Source organism: Epargyreus clarus, unplaced genomic scaffold (genome assembly GCF_041222505.1).
Source record: "Epargyreus clarus isolate Ecla_fem2 unplaced genomic scaffold, WU_Ecla_fem_2.2 ptg000009l, whole genome shotgun sequence".
NCBI lineage: Eukaryota > Metazoa > Arthropoda > Insecta > Lepidoptera > Hesperiidae > Epargyreus > Epargyreus clarus.
In genome coordinates, this window is record NW_027332217.1 from 11,378,090 (window position 1) to 11,395,766 (window position 17,677).

A 17,677-nucleotide genomic window follows, 5' to 3' on the forward strand; every position below is an offset into this window, starting at 1 on the left:
TTATTATGCAGTTTAATATTAATGTAATGTAATATTCAACTAAGTACCTTTTATTGCTGGAATATTATTTTAATAGAGATCAAAGGAACGCTATAAAATTTAAAGTATTACTCATTACTTAACAATGTATGGAATACATGTGCACTATTGTAGACGTCAATTACTTTTTGCTACAGAATATCTTAGTACATAATAACTTTTATTACGTAAAATTAGCAAAATTGTATACACATAGTATAATTATGTTATTTTTGTAAAATTATAACGTAACGTAGTCTAAGTTACAATAAACGCAAATGTACCTAGTTATATCTCTTATAAATTTCGAACTCTAATTATATTATTGGAAGTAAGTATAACTAGTTTAAACCAATTCCATCACAAGACTTCTCTATAAAGTTCTCAAATGTATTTTCCTTTTTCTCCTGCGAATATTAGTAAAAACCTCTTTTTCTAACATATTTTTTTGTCGATTTATTCGTAACAGTATGTGTTTTATTATAAGATAAAAATGGCAATATTTTGAATTTGACCTTAGCTTTTTGCATTGAAAGGGAGAAAGGTTATTTTAAAGCACAAATAAATAAAAAATACTAAATTACAATATTTATAATATAATGTACACTTATTTACATAAAATATGAGAAATATTAAATAAGACTCACTCTAAGGGAGGTAAGGCTGTTCTTAAGTCAACGTTTAATCTAATGCTAAATCTTCTTCAGGCACTGCATCGTAGAACTGATTAATGGTAGATGTAATTGTCCCCATGATACTGTCAAAGATTGGCTTACCAATTTCCAACACGACATCATTGGAACCGCTGTCAATCACCTCTCGTGCTGCCCGAGCTGTTAAACAGAATAGATTATTTAATATATGTAGATGTGGGAGAGAGACAGTAGGGAAACTAGTAATTATTATACAAACAAACAAAAAATTAAAGTAAGTAAGGAATAATTCCTCATAAAGGTTAAGTAATATGGCCTCGATTTAGACGAATTCAACTCAAATTGTTATGTTCTGATCCGTCAAACTCTTTATGCTGCAGAGCGTACCAAAGATTGAATTAATATGATAGAATCATAATGCTATTACCTATATACTATATCAGAAATCCATGCAAAATCCTTGTTGTGACTTAATACAAAATTATTATTACTAACAACTACCTTACGAGCATATATTGTATTGCATAAAATATTGCATTAGCGTGACAATGAAAATATATTAATGAATTGTTAGAGTTTTGTGTAAAATTTGGAAAAAAATACTTTTATTCAAATTAACAAGGTTCAACTGCGCATATATGGGTATTTAAATTACATGGATTTCTTCAAAAAAAACAGCCAATATCCTAATTTATTATTATTAAAAGTATTTTTTGCTTACCTAAAAGTTCATTGCCCTCAAAGAGATTTTCGAAAACCAAAGTCGACTTGTCTCGAAGCTCGAATGTGTACTTCCAGTCTTTCACATGCCAATGGATTTTACCATCGGGTTTCGTTGTTTTGGCTAAGGCGCAGGTGACGGAAAATACTCCTTTTCCTATTATAGATTGAGATGTTCTTTTAAAATAGTTTCTAAATGTTATAAATGTCTGATATACCTACAGGTTTGCTTTAATATTACTAGTATTAGTATAGCCACTTACACTTGTTCCACATCTGAACACCTTATCCGAAATAAAACTTGGGAGTCTTTAAAACAAGTGTGACATCTTATGCCTCGTTATCACATATCAACGTTTCATTACTTCAATGTAAAATTAGGTATGGAGTCTTAATTTAAATTGATTAAGTATTGGAAGAATCACAGCAATTACTGACTGTTACTATTATTTAATTGGCCTTAAATTTGGCGAAAGGATATATTCTACATATTTCCAGCGTATTTAAAGTGTAATGTGTTCTTACTTATTATAACTTTGAATTTGCCATGTCCTCTAATAGACAGAAATAGCAATTGTCCAGACATGTCATAATGTCCGTTCATCTCTGTTGAACACTCAGCTTTCACATAAAGCCTAGATTTTACTACATCGCGCCTGAAAAGAAAATAATAATATGATTAGGCTTACTCGCCGAAGGCAGGAATTCCATCCACAACTACTTGGCTTGTGGAAGTTGTCCATAGTTTGCTTTATATGTTAATTTTTGTTACAAACACAGACCTTGGGTACAAAACGAATAAAGTCTGTTGATACGAACGTGCTAAATATTGGAGAAAGTTCGCCTGATGTCCTTCATAAATTTATTCACATATTTATGGTCGTAGAAAATAAAAAAAGAACTGTTTTTTAAAGCCGGCGATTCGTATGTGCTCCTCTGGCATTCCTAATATCCAGGCAACGGTGTTTACTTTTCATTAGGATGTCTATCGATAGTTTTTAAATAAAAAATGTTACGATATTTTGTAATGATATGCTTGAAAATTAAGCGATTACTGCAAGGTTAATTATGTAAGGTTTTCAGTTATTTTTAATAAGGATCATTTATTAACTTTTCAACCTTGATGTTTAATTCATAATAGTATTTAAAACATTATTCATGGAAAATAACATAATAATCATTATCTGGTAAAAAAAAAACCTTTTTTAATTATTAATATCAGTGCTGTATAATATCTAAGTAGGAAGACGGGATAAATAAATGATTTTGGTAAATATCACGTACGTAATGGTTATCATTAAATCATTCACTTGTTTAAAAATAATATATAAGATATAAAAATCCGTATTTACGTCAGTTTTGTTTTACTTTGACTTCTAAAATGGTTTTCATTTACACATTCGCAAAAAGTTGACGTTGGACAGTTAATTATTATATATCCAGGATGTAAACTATAAAATGTTTAGCAACTAAGATATATTCTATGCAACTCGTGTGAAAAATAGCAATATAATGCTAAATAATATGTAACAAATTGTCTATTATATTATTATTGCGAATACAACAATTGCTTGCTAAGTACAGAATAATGCATAATTATATCTACTTATTTGCTACTTCAACTTAAACTAGTAGAATTATTATATAAAATGTTAACATGGTAACATTAACAAAAAAATGTATGTAAGTAAAAACTGAAAGAAAAAAATGTATTTTATTTATTAGACAACAAGAAATATAAATAAAATTCGTAATATAAACTAAAAATAAATTGTAATATGATTTAAAAAAGTGAAATCAACTTTTCCGATACCGGGAATCGAACCCGAGCCTCCTGGGTGAGAGCCAGGTATCCTAGCCACTAGACCATATCGGATGATGACAAACAAGCCAAATTTTACATTTAGTAGTAAATTAAAAATTAATGCTTAAGATAATATAATTTTTAATTTTTTTTTTATTGGATTTATTTTTTTTATTTTATCATTTGTCGTATCGCAAACATACAATAAATAATTAGTAAAAATTTTTAACAAAAAATACAACCGACTTCTATGTCACTACAAAGTAAAAAATAATTGAAATAAATGTTGGTTTAGTACATATTTCTGAAGTCGGCGCTCAATATATTTCGTTGGATAACGATGTAAACAGCGTGTCTAATATGAGTTTGTTGTTAAAAAAATTTTTTCACCCTTTTTAGTGAATACATAAAAACATTTCTATTAATACAATATAAAATTGTATAAAAGTGATCATGCATTAAGGTAAGCTCTGAATTTACATTGATTGGAACCGCCCGATCGCAGGGCGCTTCCGCGCCCTGCTCGCTTAGTTTTATATTGTCTTACATGTTCCAACCTAACCTAACTAAATAGTCAATGATGAACTGGCTTTGTAATTTCATTAGAACCTACACCAAATATCTTTAAACACAACTCAATTATTCCTATCGGTTGAGGAGTTACATATTTTGACTCCAAGCCACATTATCAGACCCTTAAATAGTCAATGATGAACTGGCTTTGTAATTTTATTAGAACCTACACCAAATATCGTCAAACAAAACTCAATTATACCCATCGGTTGAGGAGTTACATATTTTGCCTCCAGAACCTGCTCTGATCCTCATCATATTTAAATGGGACCAACTTGTAGCAATTTTCCACACACGAAATTAAAGGCATTAAAATAGGTTCATAAACGGCGAAGTTATGGCTGTTATATTTACATGGGTGGAGGAGTTCCCCTCATTTTCTCCAGAACCCATCTATGGATCCTAACCATATTTAAGTGGGACCAACTTCCAGCTCGTCCCTATACAATAAAAAAAGAATTATTAAAATCGGTCCACTAACGGCGGAGTAATTCGTGTACATACATAAAAAAAAAAAAAAACATACCGGCCGAATTGATAACCACCTCCTTTTTAAAGTCGGTTAAAAAACAATTACCCGACTGCTTAAAAACATAGCTCAAATCACTCCCACAACTTAGAATTCCAACGACATCTCATATGGGATAGTGCTCAAGGGCGTTGCAAATATGTCCGAATGATACAAGTTAACCGAAAGTTCCAAGATGTCCGAATTGATGTTTTGTTTATTATGATTTATGATCCTTAGAGATTGAAATAAACAATTATTATTATTATTATAAATAATGAAATCAGCGACTTACGCTCGAAAAACCTGACGCGATAGTTATTAGACGAATTTAGTTATTTAAGCAAATTATAGGTAAAGAGGATAGTAACCTATCACCTTCTGCAATGAGCGTAAACGTGAGTTATGATAATGACACTTACTTGACTTTCTTAGCCACGCAATCCTTAAGTCCAGCAAGTTTTGCATGAGTGAGTATCAGCTTAAGATTTGGTGAACTGGCGTCTATCCTGTCAATAGTCAAAGGATCCAGGGTATCCACGCCAAGATTAGGTATCCCGACTCCAAGAATCGGGATCGCCACTTGAGTTGACTGTAGGATACATTTGGAATCTTCCGCCTTGCACTTGTGAATAAATGGTGCTATTTTAAAGGACAAATTGAGAGCATGTTATGATATAAGGTAACCATTTTTAATTAAATTCTATGAATATTTATAATCAAAGGGTTTCATAAATTTACCACAGTACTATTTTTTTCCAAGAAGGTAGGTACTTATTTTTTAAAGACATGGGTATGTAAAAACCTTGTTGAAAGAATCTTTTGGAACAGTTACACAAAAAGTAATGGTTTCACGTGCATAATTATCAATGTGTATGTTTTTGTTGTATTTTTTGTATCCATAAGTCATTTTTATATGATTAAGTATAGATTTTCAGTTAATGAAAAGGTAACAATAACAAAAAATAATGTTATGCAACAACTCATGCAATGCATGTATATTCTTTAGTTAATGAAATTCAAGTAACAAAAATACATTGAAACATGTAACCAAAACGCATTACTATAGTGGTAACAATACAAAATGATCTTAACTTTTACCTTCATTCGCACTAGTTAAATATAATAATGCACCAAAAAACAAAATCACTGTTAAACCCATTTGTTAGCTTCTGAAATGATTCTAAAAATTATATTTGTACATCTATTTATACTTTTATATCATAAGCGTAAAATAAATAGTGAAGTCATTTATTTACTTTTCCATTATATATGTATGAGAACAACGAGATATAATTAGGAACAACACGCTAAAAAAACAAACACATAATACTAGGTACATATTATAGTAAGTACCTACGTTATTTTTCACTCTATATTTCACATTGGAAGCAGTAAATAACTATGCAGCCACCCCTAAGGAATAAGATGTATGTTTCAAATACGAGTCACCAGTTAATAAGACCCTTCCACCCAAACGCAAGAGCGTCTTTAACCTGCAATTAGAAAGAAAGAAATAAATATTTATTTGTAAAAAATACGACAAAATTATGTGGCATAAATAATAGTAAACATAACTTTCAAATCAGAGCATTGCTGCAGGAAAATTTAACAAAAGGGTCCACAGCCACACTTAGCCTCTCCGCACCAAACCACGGCCACTGATTTTCAGTGTCTTAATTCGATGAGTGAATTAGGCGTAGTGGTGGTCCTTGGTCCACACTGGCTATAAACTTTATAAAGATCATCAATTATATTTTGTAAAAATTTAAAAATGACAATAATATTAATTAGACCACAGTAACTGCTTTAGTTAAAGGTACGGGCACGCTGTATAATAACAAAGTTGGCGGGGAAACAAATTCACTTAAATGATAAGGGTATGTTCTGGAATTTAACTTTGGAAGTTTAATCTTTGCAGATGTCTTAATGTTTGTTTTATGTACAACTGTAAGCGAAAATGCTTTTATGTCTGGAATTATTAACGGTCACTTTAATGACCTGCGTGTCTTCCAGCGATTATCTTATGGAAGTTTCTAATTCGAACCCTGGTCAGGTTTATAAGTGTAGATTTCTATAGTCATCCTATACTGATTTCAATATGAATACAAGACAAGAAAGACAAGGAGACCAATATTCATATTAAGAACAGGAGTTTAAATTGATTGTTTATTTGTGTTTATTCGAATATTAATCTCTAAATTCTCTGTGGGTCAGGCTGATACTGTAATCGCCAGGCGACATGAGTAGAATCCTCATTCAAATAACTTGGAAAGATTTTTAAAAATGTTGAAAATAGGTTAAGAAAGTTAGAACACTAATTCTACGCAGTTAATTACAGATCTTCATTAGAGACTGCTTACTAAATTGTTGGCTTACGTCTTACGTAATTTAGTTTAAACTACATTCATCATGACCGTGATAAATTGTTTTGCAAATAAATAAAGATCAGTACAAGTGTTTGACATAAAACTTAAACCAAGTATATTTAGATTAGTGCAGGGAAAATTACTAATCATTACACTAGTTGTAGCGGAAAATATGGATGTGTAAACAGGGATGTTTGTTTAGATGCTATTGCAGCTATACAAATATTATTATATTTATTTGTGTTATAATACTTAATGTTACTAGGAAATGTACTTTTACATATAAGTTTTATAGGAAGTCGATTGAAATTAGATTTTTTAAACTTAGCGGTTCCGATGTAGCGTGATAGACGAACAGATGGACAGACATCGGAATCATAGTAATAGGATCTGTTTTACCCATTGGGTACCCCTAGAAGGGAAATGATTAAATCGACAAAAATCACCAAATACAATTTTATTGTTACTTAACACCATAAATCAACATTAAAATTAGTCTAATGATAGTTGATCAGCAGACAGTGTGTGGAACATCGACTTGACGTCGGCGAACACTTCCTTCATGGTGGCATCAATCATTGGGGTACCGACCTCCATTATAATTTCATTGCCATTTTCCTTAATTATCTCACGCGCTGCATTAGCTGAAATTAAAAATAGTTATAGTTAAAAAACTAAAACCACGCTAAAGCCACACAAGGAAAATCACTAATCCTAACAATCCTCATGAATGGGACAAGATGATTAAAATCGGGTATTTTCTGTCTTTCGGTTCTTGATAAGTGTTCTGAATTTATAATTAATTGGACCGTTCAAAGTGGTCAAAGTCAAAGTTCAAAAATTCCGTTTACATACGTATGTATTTATAAATGTTGTATATACAGGTGAAGCTATAAAAGCTTGGTAATTATAGTTAAACTTTAGTACTGGCTCTCCTTATGTTATTGGTTTAGGACCTTATTTCATCGTGCTACTAGCTAAGGTTTTTTTTTTATATTGTTGGCTTTTTTATCCTACCTGTTGTCTACAGATGCGTGAATTCTCCTGAGGACTAAGTTGAAACGCCTCGGAAGAACCCATTAGTTCGTTTCCGGAGACTCCACCCCCATACCTACTTCTGACTAAACTAACACCTGTGTTCAGCTCTGTTATGTTTCGGTTTGAAAGGCGTTGCAACGTTGACATACTTATCCGAGGCGTACATACTTAGTCCTCAGGGGTACCAACGTATCTGCAGCCGATATAAGGGTGGACTCTTATCTAATAGTATGATTTTGTTTACTGATTTTCATTAGATAAACTACATGGTCGTTTGCTACTTCTATACTATAAAAAATATAATATCGCGAAATGTATTTATGCAATGACTACTCGTACAAGTGTATCAATATATCCTTTTACCTAAATCCTCGTTTCCGTCAAATAAGTTTTCGAATTCGACGTCGGATTTGTCCTTCAATGCGTAGGAATATTTCCAATCCCTTGCATCCCAATATGTTTTTCCATCTTTTTCAATGTCGAATATGTCCACTTCCACGCTGAATTCGGCTTTTCCTTAAAACAATAGTATGCTAATTGATAAATATGCTTATTGGCATTATTTAGACACATCAGTACAAATAACCTTACTATGTAATAAACAGAGTTGATTAAGCTAAAATTTTCAAGCCAACGTATAAGTAATTAAAAAAAGAAATGCAGTGTGTGGAAAATATACTTAAAAATAATTTGTTTTAAAAACTAAAAAGAAAAAGAAAGAAGTATAATATGAGGTTAAGATAGATTGAGCTATGATCACGGAAATAAAATGTATCTTGAAAAATTAAACATGGAGCATGCCATCTTTTTACGATAGTTTATGTTATATAATTTTTGTACGTATCATGACATATAACTTATATGTACTTAACTGCAAAAGGTAATGTTGGAAAAGTAGCGTGCTTATGTATGTATATATTTCTCATTTTTTGGCATGTTTTGCCCAACCCAAACGGCTTTTAACATATCGACGACGAATCGGCAATAACTCGTAACTCAAAAACGCTACTTTACATAAGAAGAAACGCTACTTTAAAAAGACATAGAACGTTTTGGCTACACTTTAATATTTTGCTCAATTTTAAACCTAAGGTCCTTAAAGCTTAAGACACCAATGTCTTAAGGACGACCTGTGATACGTCATTTTAGGTCCAAATATGCAAAAATCGCTTTTTCGTAAAAAAAAATGAGATACGAGTTATTGCTACTACATCGTCGATATGAGGTGTCGTTGATTTCGTATAAATTGTAGGCGTAACATAGGATATTTTTAAATCAGTCGGGTTTATAGTTTGAATGACAATTGTGTTGTTGTAATAGTAACAGTTCTACAGTAATACTTACTCAATGTGACATGGAGTGGCCCTTTTCCTTCCATAGACAGAATCAACAGTTGTCCTTTCATTTCATAGTTTCCCTCCAACTGCACAGAGCTTACGAACTTCAAGAACATTTTGTTCTTCGATTTGTCACGTCTGTAATCAAATATTTGAGCATAATGAATGTTTGAATACCGTAAGACCTTCCTTGATGGATATATCGATATTAGGTATACAGGGTGTCCCGTAAGTACCACGACAAACTTGGGGAGAACATAGGTGAGGGTCTGACCTCTCTGGGAAAAAAAAAAATACATTAATAAAAGTTTCACCGTTTTTGCACTATCAATTGATTTAGATTTTTTGAGAAATTCAGGCCTCTTCATCTTCTTTCGTTAACTGCGTGTACAAATTTGGTGATGCAGTGTTTATTTTTTCTGTTAAATACTATCAGATAGTTGGTCTATCATATTGAAATGTAAATTGGTTAAAAGATGTAAATGAACCATGAAAAAAATAGGGATATTTTTAGATTTTAATTTTTTACAATGTTCCCTCAACTTGACTCGTCGCGGTGAAAAAAAAGTGCACTGGACTATAAGTGTACATTGCGCAAAAAAAAAATATGTCCAGTTAATAGAGATTTCAAAAAGGTACCACATTTACCATTTAAAGTTGAAGAAAAAAAGTTAAGGCCGTTTTTGCATGAAAGGGACTGAAACCAACTAAAACGTATTAATCGAGTTTTTATTTAAATTACGGTTTCTACCGACTCACAACGTGTCAGGCAGTACTAAATCACATTATTACCTGGTTACACACTTAACTTAACAACTAACTTAACTTAAGTTATCAATTTGGCCGGTATCTTTTTGTTTTTTTTTATTTATGTACACAAATTACTCCGCCGTTAGTGGACCGATTTTAATAATTCTTTTTTTATTGTATAGAGACGAGCTGGAAGTTGGTCCCATTTAAATATGGTTAGGATCCATCGATGGGTTCTGGAGAAAATGAGGAGAACTCCTCCACCCATGTGAATATAACAGCCATAACTTCGTCGTTTATATATATATAGATATATTCGTGTGTGTACAATTGCTACAAGTTGGTCCCATCTTAATATGATGAGGATCAGAGCGGGTTCTGAAGACAAAATATGCAACTCTTCAACTGATGGGTATAATTGAGTTTTGTTTGAAGATATTTGGTGTAGGTTGTAATGAAATTGCAAAACCAGTTTACCATTGGCTATTTGTGGGTCTGATAATGTGGCTCGGAGACAAAATATGTAACTCCTCAACCGATGGGAATAACTGAGTTGTGTTTGAAGATATTTGGTGTAGGTTCTAATGAAATTACAAAGCCAGTTCATCATTGACTATTTAAGGGTCTGATAATGTGGCCCGGAGTCAAAATATGTAACTCCTCAACCGATGGGAATAATTAAGTTGTGTTTGAAGATATTTGGTGTAGGTTCTAATGAAATTGCAAAGCCAGTTCATCATTGACTATTTAGTTAGGTTAGGTTGGAACATATAAGACAATATAAAACTAAGCTAACAGGGCGCGGTAGCGCCCTGCGAGCGGGCGGTTCCAATCAATGTAAATTCAGACATGATCACGTTTATACAATTTTATATTGTATTAATATAAATGTTAGTATGTCATCACTAGAGATGGGCAAAACACCCGGTTTAAACCCAGTACTGGGTTTAAACCCGATAAATACCCGTTTATACCCTCCCACAGGGTATTTATTTGGGTATTTAATAATGATTTCATAAAATCTGTAGACAGTTTTTAAAATAGTTCAAATATTTATTGAATAGATATACTAGAAGTATCTACGGTATTTTCAACGTTTTTGCATTTTTTAATGTTATATTTTTGAGGTTTTACGTTCTTATTAGTGATCGAAGGGTTTTACCTACTTTTTTACCCGACTGCCACAGAAGGGTTAGGTTTTTCGCGTATATTTTGTATGTTTGTAAATCTTTTTAATACATTCGGATCTGGTTAAATAAATTTCGACAGTTAAGGTGTCGTTATATTTGTCTAAAATACTAAAGTATCATATTTTCATACATAAGAGTTTGAAAAAAAGGTAAAGGTAGGCTCAAATATAAAAAAAATAACGTTTTGTATGAAAAAAAGGGTTTTTTCTTTACAATGATTTTTTTGATTTGAATGAACTCGTTCGAGTCCCGGATTTTCAAAAAATCAAATGATGTAGTTTTCAGCTTTTTTCGCCGATGCTTACAGTTTAGGATTTGGTCCTGAAGGCTCATTTCAAAATTTCACCCTATAATAAATATTTTGTATACTGTACGCAGAAGACGACATATTATTATACTACTTTTTATCAGGGAAACATACACGTTTCCTAATACAAGTCGACCTCACAAAAGGAGGGTTCCGTACCACCCAATTGTCATATATTTTTTTCATAGCCATAAAAGTAATTGTCTTGTGAAAATTTTAACTGTTTACGTATTACGGTTCAATAGATAAAGCGAAATATGCCGAAAAATAGCGGGTCCTTGTATGACGTCTCCCATTTATTTTGATGTTTTTTATTTTTAGTTTTTGTTGTTATAGCGGCCAGAGGATATTATATTCTAGAATAACGACGGGACGTGGACATTGTTTCAAATTTGCATCAAAAGCATAGGCTGATTGATTGGCTTCTTACTTAAGTCTGCTTCTATAATGGCGTGATAAAATACGCTTTCGCTACGCTTATACACTTTCTACACTCACAGCCCCACACTAGGATTCCCTGTATCGTGGGTGCTATGGACACACACAGAGACAAATACACAAACACCCAGACCCAGAAACAGAAATCTAAATTCATCATTTAGTAATCTGTCTGGCCGGGGATCGAACCCGGGACCCGGCCAGACACGCCGGGAGTCGGCGCTCATATTAGACACGCTGTTTACATCGTTATCCAACGAAATATATTGAGCGCCGACTTCAGAAATATGTACTAAACCAACATTTATTTCAATTATTTTTTACTTTGTAGTGACATAGAAGTCGGTTGTATTTTTTGTTAAAAAAAATTTAAGATACTAACTTGACTTTCTTAACAATGGTATCTTTCAATCCTGTTATAGTAATGTCGGTTAAGATCAGCTTCAGGTTAGGGGAACTCGCGTCGACCCTCTTGAAGGTGACGGGGTCCAGGGTCTTCACATTGTACTCCGGTATTCCGGCAGCGAATGGAGCTATCATCGCTTGGGCAGACTCCTTCGCGCATTTCGTGTCTTCTGTCTTACATCTTGTTACCAATCCTGAAAAGAAAGTTACATAAAATACCGATTGCACAGAAGCTCTAAAGGATTTAAGCTAGTATTAGCTATTCCTAAGGTGTGAAGTCTTCCAATCTACGCGTCCCAGTGTAGTGGACTTTGTTTTAAACCCTTATCATTATAGAAGTGGACAGTACACTGCTATTGTACTAGTTTGAAGTTTTTAAACAAGAAAAGGAACCTTGCCATCTGCCATACCCTTTGGTATATCTTCAGTAGGTACATAAAGTTCTGATCATAAAGTAAATTACTGTTTTTGTCCTAGCAAAATCGCACCTATCGATAACTAATCGCTAGAGATCGAATTATATGCAATTGCATATTTGCATATGCAAATGCATACGCCACTTTTTTGGCGTTATAGCATATTTTACTACTTTTTCATGAATAGTACTTTTATCGGTAGTTATATGTATTCGGTGTTTTGTTTTTACGGTAACATAACTGTAAGATTACAGTTGGGTCATCACCCAACTGTAATCTTACAATGGACCATCGCCCATTTATATTATTTCCCGTTAAATAAGTAAACAGTTGTAAAGATCATATTTAAAGTACGTACGTCATAGTCATACCATTCAAACTTACCATAAATAGGTATTAGACTAATATGACGATTAGTTACGAAATACTAAAAGTTTCATAGACGATGACCTTGATTTTACAGAAATAAGAAAAAATTGAAGTTTTAATAAAGGTATAATTATTTCAAGGTTTCCATTTTGTTCATTATTTTCAGCTACTTATTAAAAAAATGTCTTCATAAAATTTTTTTTGTTTGGTAGATATTATACAATATTCTCATATGTTCCATTTTGGTAGCATAAAAATATGACGTGTCATTTATTATGGTTCGCCAAAAATGGAAAATATTTCTAGATTTGTCCATAAAACTTTGCCGTAATGCCATGACTAAATACTATATCGAGTTGGGTAAATAAACGTAAAACTTAATAATAAATAGTAATTTGATTTTGCTCTTTTAGTGCATATTTCGCCGTTTTTTAGTGCTTGTTTGCATGCATATTTCAGCATTTTGATAGTGTATATAATCCGATGTCTACTAATCACAAATTATGCGAAAACCATGAATATTATATTATGGTACCTATTAACTGAATGATTAAAATTCTCTACCATCTAAATACCTGCACAGTTTTTTTCGGAAACTATTCATAAAATGTTTACCTGATCTGATCTCTCGCTAATATTTGCTACATACAATTTTGTTTTTATTTTTACACAAGAATACATAGCCACGGCAACAATGACCGTCAAAATACACGTACATAATACAAATACATAATAGGCCAAGGCCGGGTACTTAGCCAAATGGTTAATGAGGAAATATTATGAAGAGCTTCATAAAACGTGGTTTTTTAATATTATGTTCGCGATTCTTATTTTTTAATGGATTCTGTGCTGACCTAGTGGTAATTCGGTCTCTTGGCACTAGTTATGCCATAGTCGTGCCATTCAACTTATATTATGTTCACGATTTTGAATTTTAAATGGATTCTGAGTTGAGCTAGAGGTAATCTGGTTTCTGTCACTAGTTGTCCCATTCAAATTTCAAAATCACACAATTTTTTTTATTAAGTACGTATTACACTTGGATTTTGATTTAGATGTAAAAAAACTATTCAGGTATTTTTAAAGAAGAAGCAAATGAACCTGCATTTACTTCTTCAATCAATAGCATAGCATAGCATTAGAGTCCTATGTGGGGTTGGTTACATATGCATTGCTGAGGACTAAGTTGGGATACTTATAAGTATTCAAACCAAAACTGCAGCGCTTATCACTGTTGTAGCGATAGTACCTCCGGAGTCGAACCACGGAGAGCTCTACACCTTTAAATCCCATTCGGTGACCACTTTTTATACCAAAAATATGGGATTGAAGTACATTTCTATTCATAAAACTGAGTAGACTGACTAGACTAGCATACAAATATTATAACTAGTACAACAAAGTAGTGTATTAACATTTCTAGAATATAGATTATAGATAGATAGAATATAGATATAGATTTCTAGAATATAGAGCATATAGCATATAGCACTCAAACACTAGTTTGAGTGCTATCGCTAATAGCACTCACCCGTGGTCCCGACAAAAGGCGTCTAGAGGTACACCGGGGGGTTTTAGCCGGTAGGAGTCCGGCATATCCTCTCCGCCACCCCCGCAGCTGAGAAGAACCCATGAAGGGTTTTCCCACGTAAAAAAAAAAGGTTCGAATCCCAGGCACGCAGCTCTAATTTTTCAAAGATATGTGTATATTATAAACGAAATATCACGTAGTTTAATGGTGAAAAAAACATCGATAGAAAACCTGAAAGATATTGGAAAAAAAAGGTCTCCACGGTTTGTGAAATCTACCAATACTTGGGCAGCGCGGTGGACTATGGCGTAATCACTCTCATTCCGAGGAGACCCGGGCTTAGCAGTGGGACAGTAATGGGTTGACGACGAAGGCCTATTTGGACTTCTTGAAGCTGTACTTACATCAAGGTCGCTGGGCCTAAGCGAATAATAGTGAGGTTTATCGTATAATTTCCTTATACTATATATGGTAAGTTGTCGATGCAAGTGTAAATCGGGAGTTATTAACTAACTCAAGTTTAACTACAAATCTACTTGAGGCTGGTACTGACTGGCCTTGAGCAAGTATGGAGTAAACACGAATATGCAGTTTAATAGAGGATAAGTGGTCACGGCCGCATGTAGCATCTGTAAACAATCTCAGCTAGGATCGGATTCCAAAATGAGAGGGGCTTAGATCATAGTGCACTGCGGATTGGTAGACTTCACACATGTTTGAGAACTTTTTTTAATTTCCCACGATGTTTCCTTCACCGTTGAAGCAAGTGATTAAACTATTAAATACGCACATAACTCTGAGAAATCAGGGGTGCTGGGATTTCAACCCCGGGCCTTCGGATTGATAGGTCGAGATGCCCTGGACTACCATTGTTTATCGACAAAAAACCGACATAGCGCCGGAAAACAGATGAGTATTCGTGGCGGGTACCGAATTCACTCGAATAAATTATAATTAGCCACATACTTGTATTCGCGTATATTTGAGTACTCCCAAAACTTTCCATGAATGATGTTACTAAAGCTAACAATAATAATATGTTAATTATTGCTATTCTCAATAACTCGTTACGTGACATCAATTCCCTTGTAATACAATTCTTTTGTATTAAGTGATAACAATTAAAATGTACTTACAATTATATCCGGCATTATACCATTGTATTTTTATTACGTAATAATTAATCAATATATCTTTGGTATATTCTTATATATTTAAGGAGTCCCTAGCAGTTAATCATTATTTTTTTCTTTCAATTAACTTCAGGTAATTAAATTCAATAAAATAATATAATACTCAAAAGCATGCGTAGTTATTTATCCCATCTATTAATTTAAATTAAGTATGAATTGATGGTCTCAATACAACACTATTTTTAATCTTATCGTAGAAATCAAACCGGTCTAACTTTTAAAAATAATTTAAGTTCACCTCCATTTATAAAAAGAAACTTAAAAAACTAAAAAATATAAAATGGAAATAACAAATTAAAAAATATCACAAAATAGTTTTAAAGTTGAGTATTAAGTCAAAATAAAGGTATTTAAATAACTCTTATTAATCATCTTTATTTTATCAGCACAAATTGTATTATTTATAATTTAATTTTACTTAGTTTTAATTTACTTAGTATTATTATATTTTTACTATTATTGTGTTATTTGATGTTAAATAAAATTTAAATAAATAATAAATACATGAATTTTCCAGAAATAATCTTAAATTTCGTACGGTACTAAAGAATTTGTAATAGATATTAGCTTATTATTTATTTATCAACCACCAACCTGATTGAACCCCGGACAGGTAGAAAGCACCCAACACAGCAAATAAAATCACGCCCCGACTCGCCATTGTCGTCTTTGAAAACTGAGTGTGAGTTGAAGTTCCTCACTTTATATAATACGAGTAAATGCAGAGATTATCAACAAAGTAAAGCACAATAATCGGATTGGTCATAACTCGTTTTTGCAGTGTTATTAACAACAGTACAAGAAACGCTACGTTTTATGCATGTGTTTATTATTTTTAGAAAGACTATATGCACTTTTTGGAGTAAGTTTAAGTAAAATCCTAAGTAAGTCTTTGGTTTTAGGTTCAAAGTCTCTACTAGGTTTTGCGTGCCAGTTTTGTACCCTTAGTATGAGTTTATATGTTTTTACAAAATTGACTGTTTTTGTATTTGTTTACGTATTTCTCATACATTTCCAATCAGTTCTGATACAGTCCGCTAGGGGCATATATATATAGCATGCAGTCTATCTGATGGTAAGTGGCTACTGCAGCCCATGGACATCTGTAATCAACCCCAGATAGAATTAAATATTCCTACCTAGGTCGGCCACAGATACCGCGCCGCTACCCCTGAGGACTAAGCTGGAACGCCTCGGAAAAGTATGCCTCCATTACCACACCCTTCAAAATGGAGCACAGCAGCGCCTAACACTGCTGTTATTAGGCAGAAATAGGTGCAGCGGTGGTGCCGCTGGAGTCGAACCACAAAGGGTTCTACCACCTTCCTAATTCTAGTTTAAATTACTACAAACATAACAATAGCTAAACTACCTTTAAAGTCTTACACCTTTGTATACAAATATAAATACATAGTAATAAAATGTCTTAACTAAGGATGCGACTGGAGCATTCAACTCTTTTGACTTTGAATAGAACCTTGAATATTCCGAATACCACAAACACGAGTACGTGCTACGAATTTCTGTAATTCATAAATCTTGTTTATCGGTCCTTTACCTATAATAAATTGTACACTGAACATTTCTGAGTCCACAAGGCATAATCTAGGTCCGGATTATATTTTAACTCCAATTTAAAACAAGAGGCATACCACCTTATATACAAAACGAGCTTTTGCCCGCGGCTTCGCTCGCGTTACGAAGTAATATTTTCATCCCCTATTTTATCCCCTTGGAGGTAGAATTGATCAAAATCCTTTCTTAGCGGATGCCTACGTCATAACATCTACCTGCATGCCACATTTCAGCCCGATCCGTCCAGTGGTTTGGGCTGTGCGTTGAGAGATCACTATGTCAGTCAGTCACCTTTGAGTTATATATATTTAGATTAGATTAAGATTATGGAAAGTCCGTTTTGTTTCAACTAATAATAATTTTCTAAAGGCAATAGAAAATTTTACGAGGAAATCGGTGTGGGTTGTTGATGATAAGGTATGTTTCAAATCTACCAATAGGATTGATTGATTTTGATTACTTAGCTTACTTAGCTCTGATACC

General features: G+C 33.0%; 2 protein-coding genes and 1 non-coding gene across 3 annotated transcripts; all 3 read right to left on the bottom strand.

Annotated features, from left to right (window-relative positions):
• Positions 1-622: 622 nt before the first annotated feature.
• On the bottom strand, positions 623-2,838 carry LOC140744996 (uncharacterized). Its single transcript, XM_073076735.1, has 4 exons — positions 2,676-2,838; positions 1,917-2,047; positions 1,393-1,548; positions 623-851 (listed from the first exon to the last, which is right to left on the bottom strand). The coding sequence occupies exons 1-4, from the start codon at positions 2,687-2,689 to the stop codon at positions 700-702; spliced, it is 453 nt and encodes a 150-aa protein (XP_072932836.1). The 5' UTR covers positions 2,690-2,838; the 3' UTR covers positions 623-699.
• A 357-nt stretch (positions 2,839-3,195) lies between these two features.
• On the bottom strand, positions 3,196-3,267 carry TRNAE-CUC (transfer RNA glutamic acid (anticodon CUC)). The gene has a single exon. It is a non-coding gene; the product is annotated as a tRNA-Glu (tRNA).
• Positions 3,268-7,087: 3,820 nt separating this feature from the next.
• On the bottom strand, positions 7,088-16,372 carry LOC140744995 (protein takeout-like). The gene is made up of 5 exons (XM_073076734.1): positions 16,214-16,372; positions 12,088-12,304; positions 9,028-9,158; positions 8,047-8,199; positions 7,088-7,289 (listed from the first exon to the last, which is right to left on the bottom strand). The coding sequence occupies exons 1-5, from the start codon at positions 16,278-16,280 to the stop codon at positions 7,138-7,140; spliced, it is 720 nt and encodes a 239-aa protein (XP_072932835.1). The 5' UTR covers positions 16,281-16,372; the 3' UTR covers positions 7,088-7,137.
• Between the last annotated feature and the right edge of the window lie 1,305 nt (positions 16,373-17,677).

Coding starts and splice junctions, on each gene's coding strand:
- LOC140744996 (XM_073076735.1), bottom strand. Junction 1,549..1,916: donor CAAATTCAAAGTTATAATAA/GTAAGAACACAT, acceptor AATCTATAATAG/GAAAAGGAGTATTTTCCGTC. Junction 852..1,392: donor TGAGGGCAATGAACTTTTAG/GTAAGCAAAAAA, acceptor TCTGTTTAACAG/CTCGGGCAGCACGAGAGGTG.
- LOC140744995 (XM_073076734.1), bottom strand. CDS start 16,280: ATGGCGAGTCGGGGCGTGATTTTATTTGCTGTGTTGGGTGCTTTCTAC. Junction 8,200..9,027: donor GCCACTCCATGTCACATTGA/GTAAGTATTACT, acceptor TATTGTTTTAAG/GAAAAGCCGAATTCAGCGTG. Junction 7,290..8,046: donor TGACGGAAACGAGGATTTAG/GTAAAAGGATAT, acceptor TTTTAATTTCAG/CTAATGCAGCGCGTGAGATA.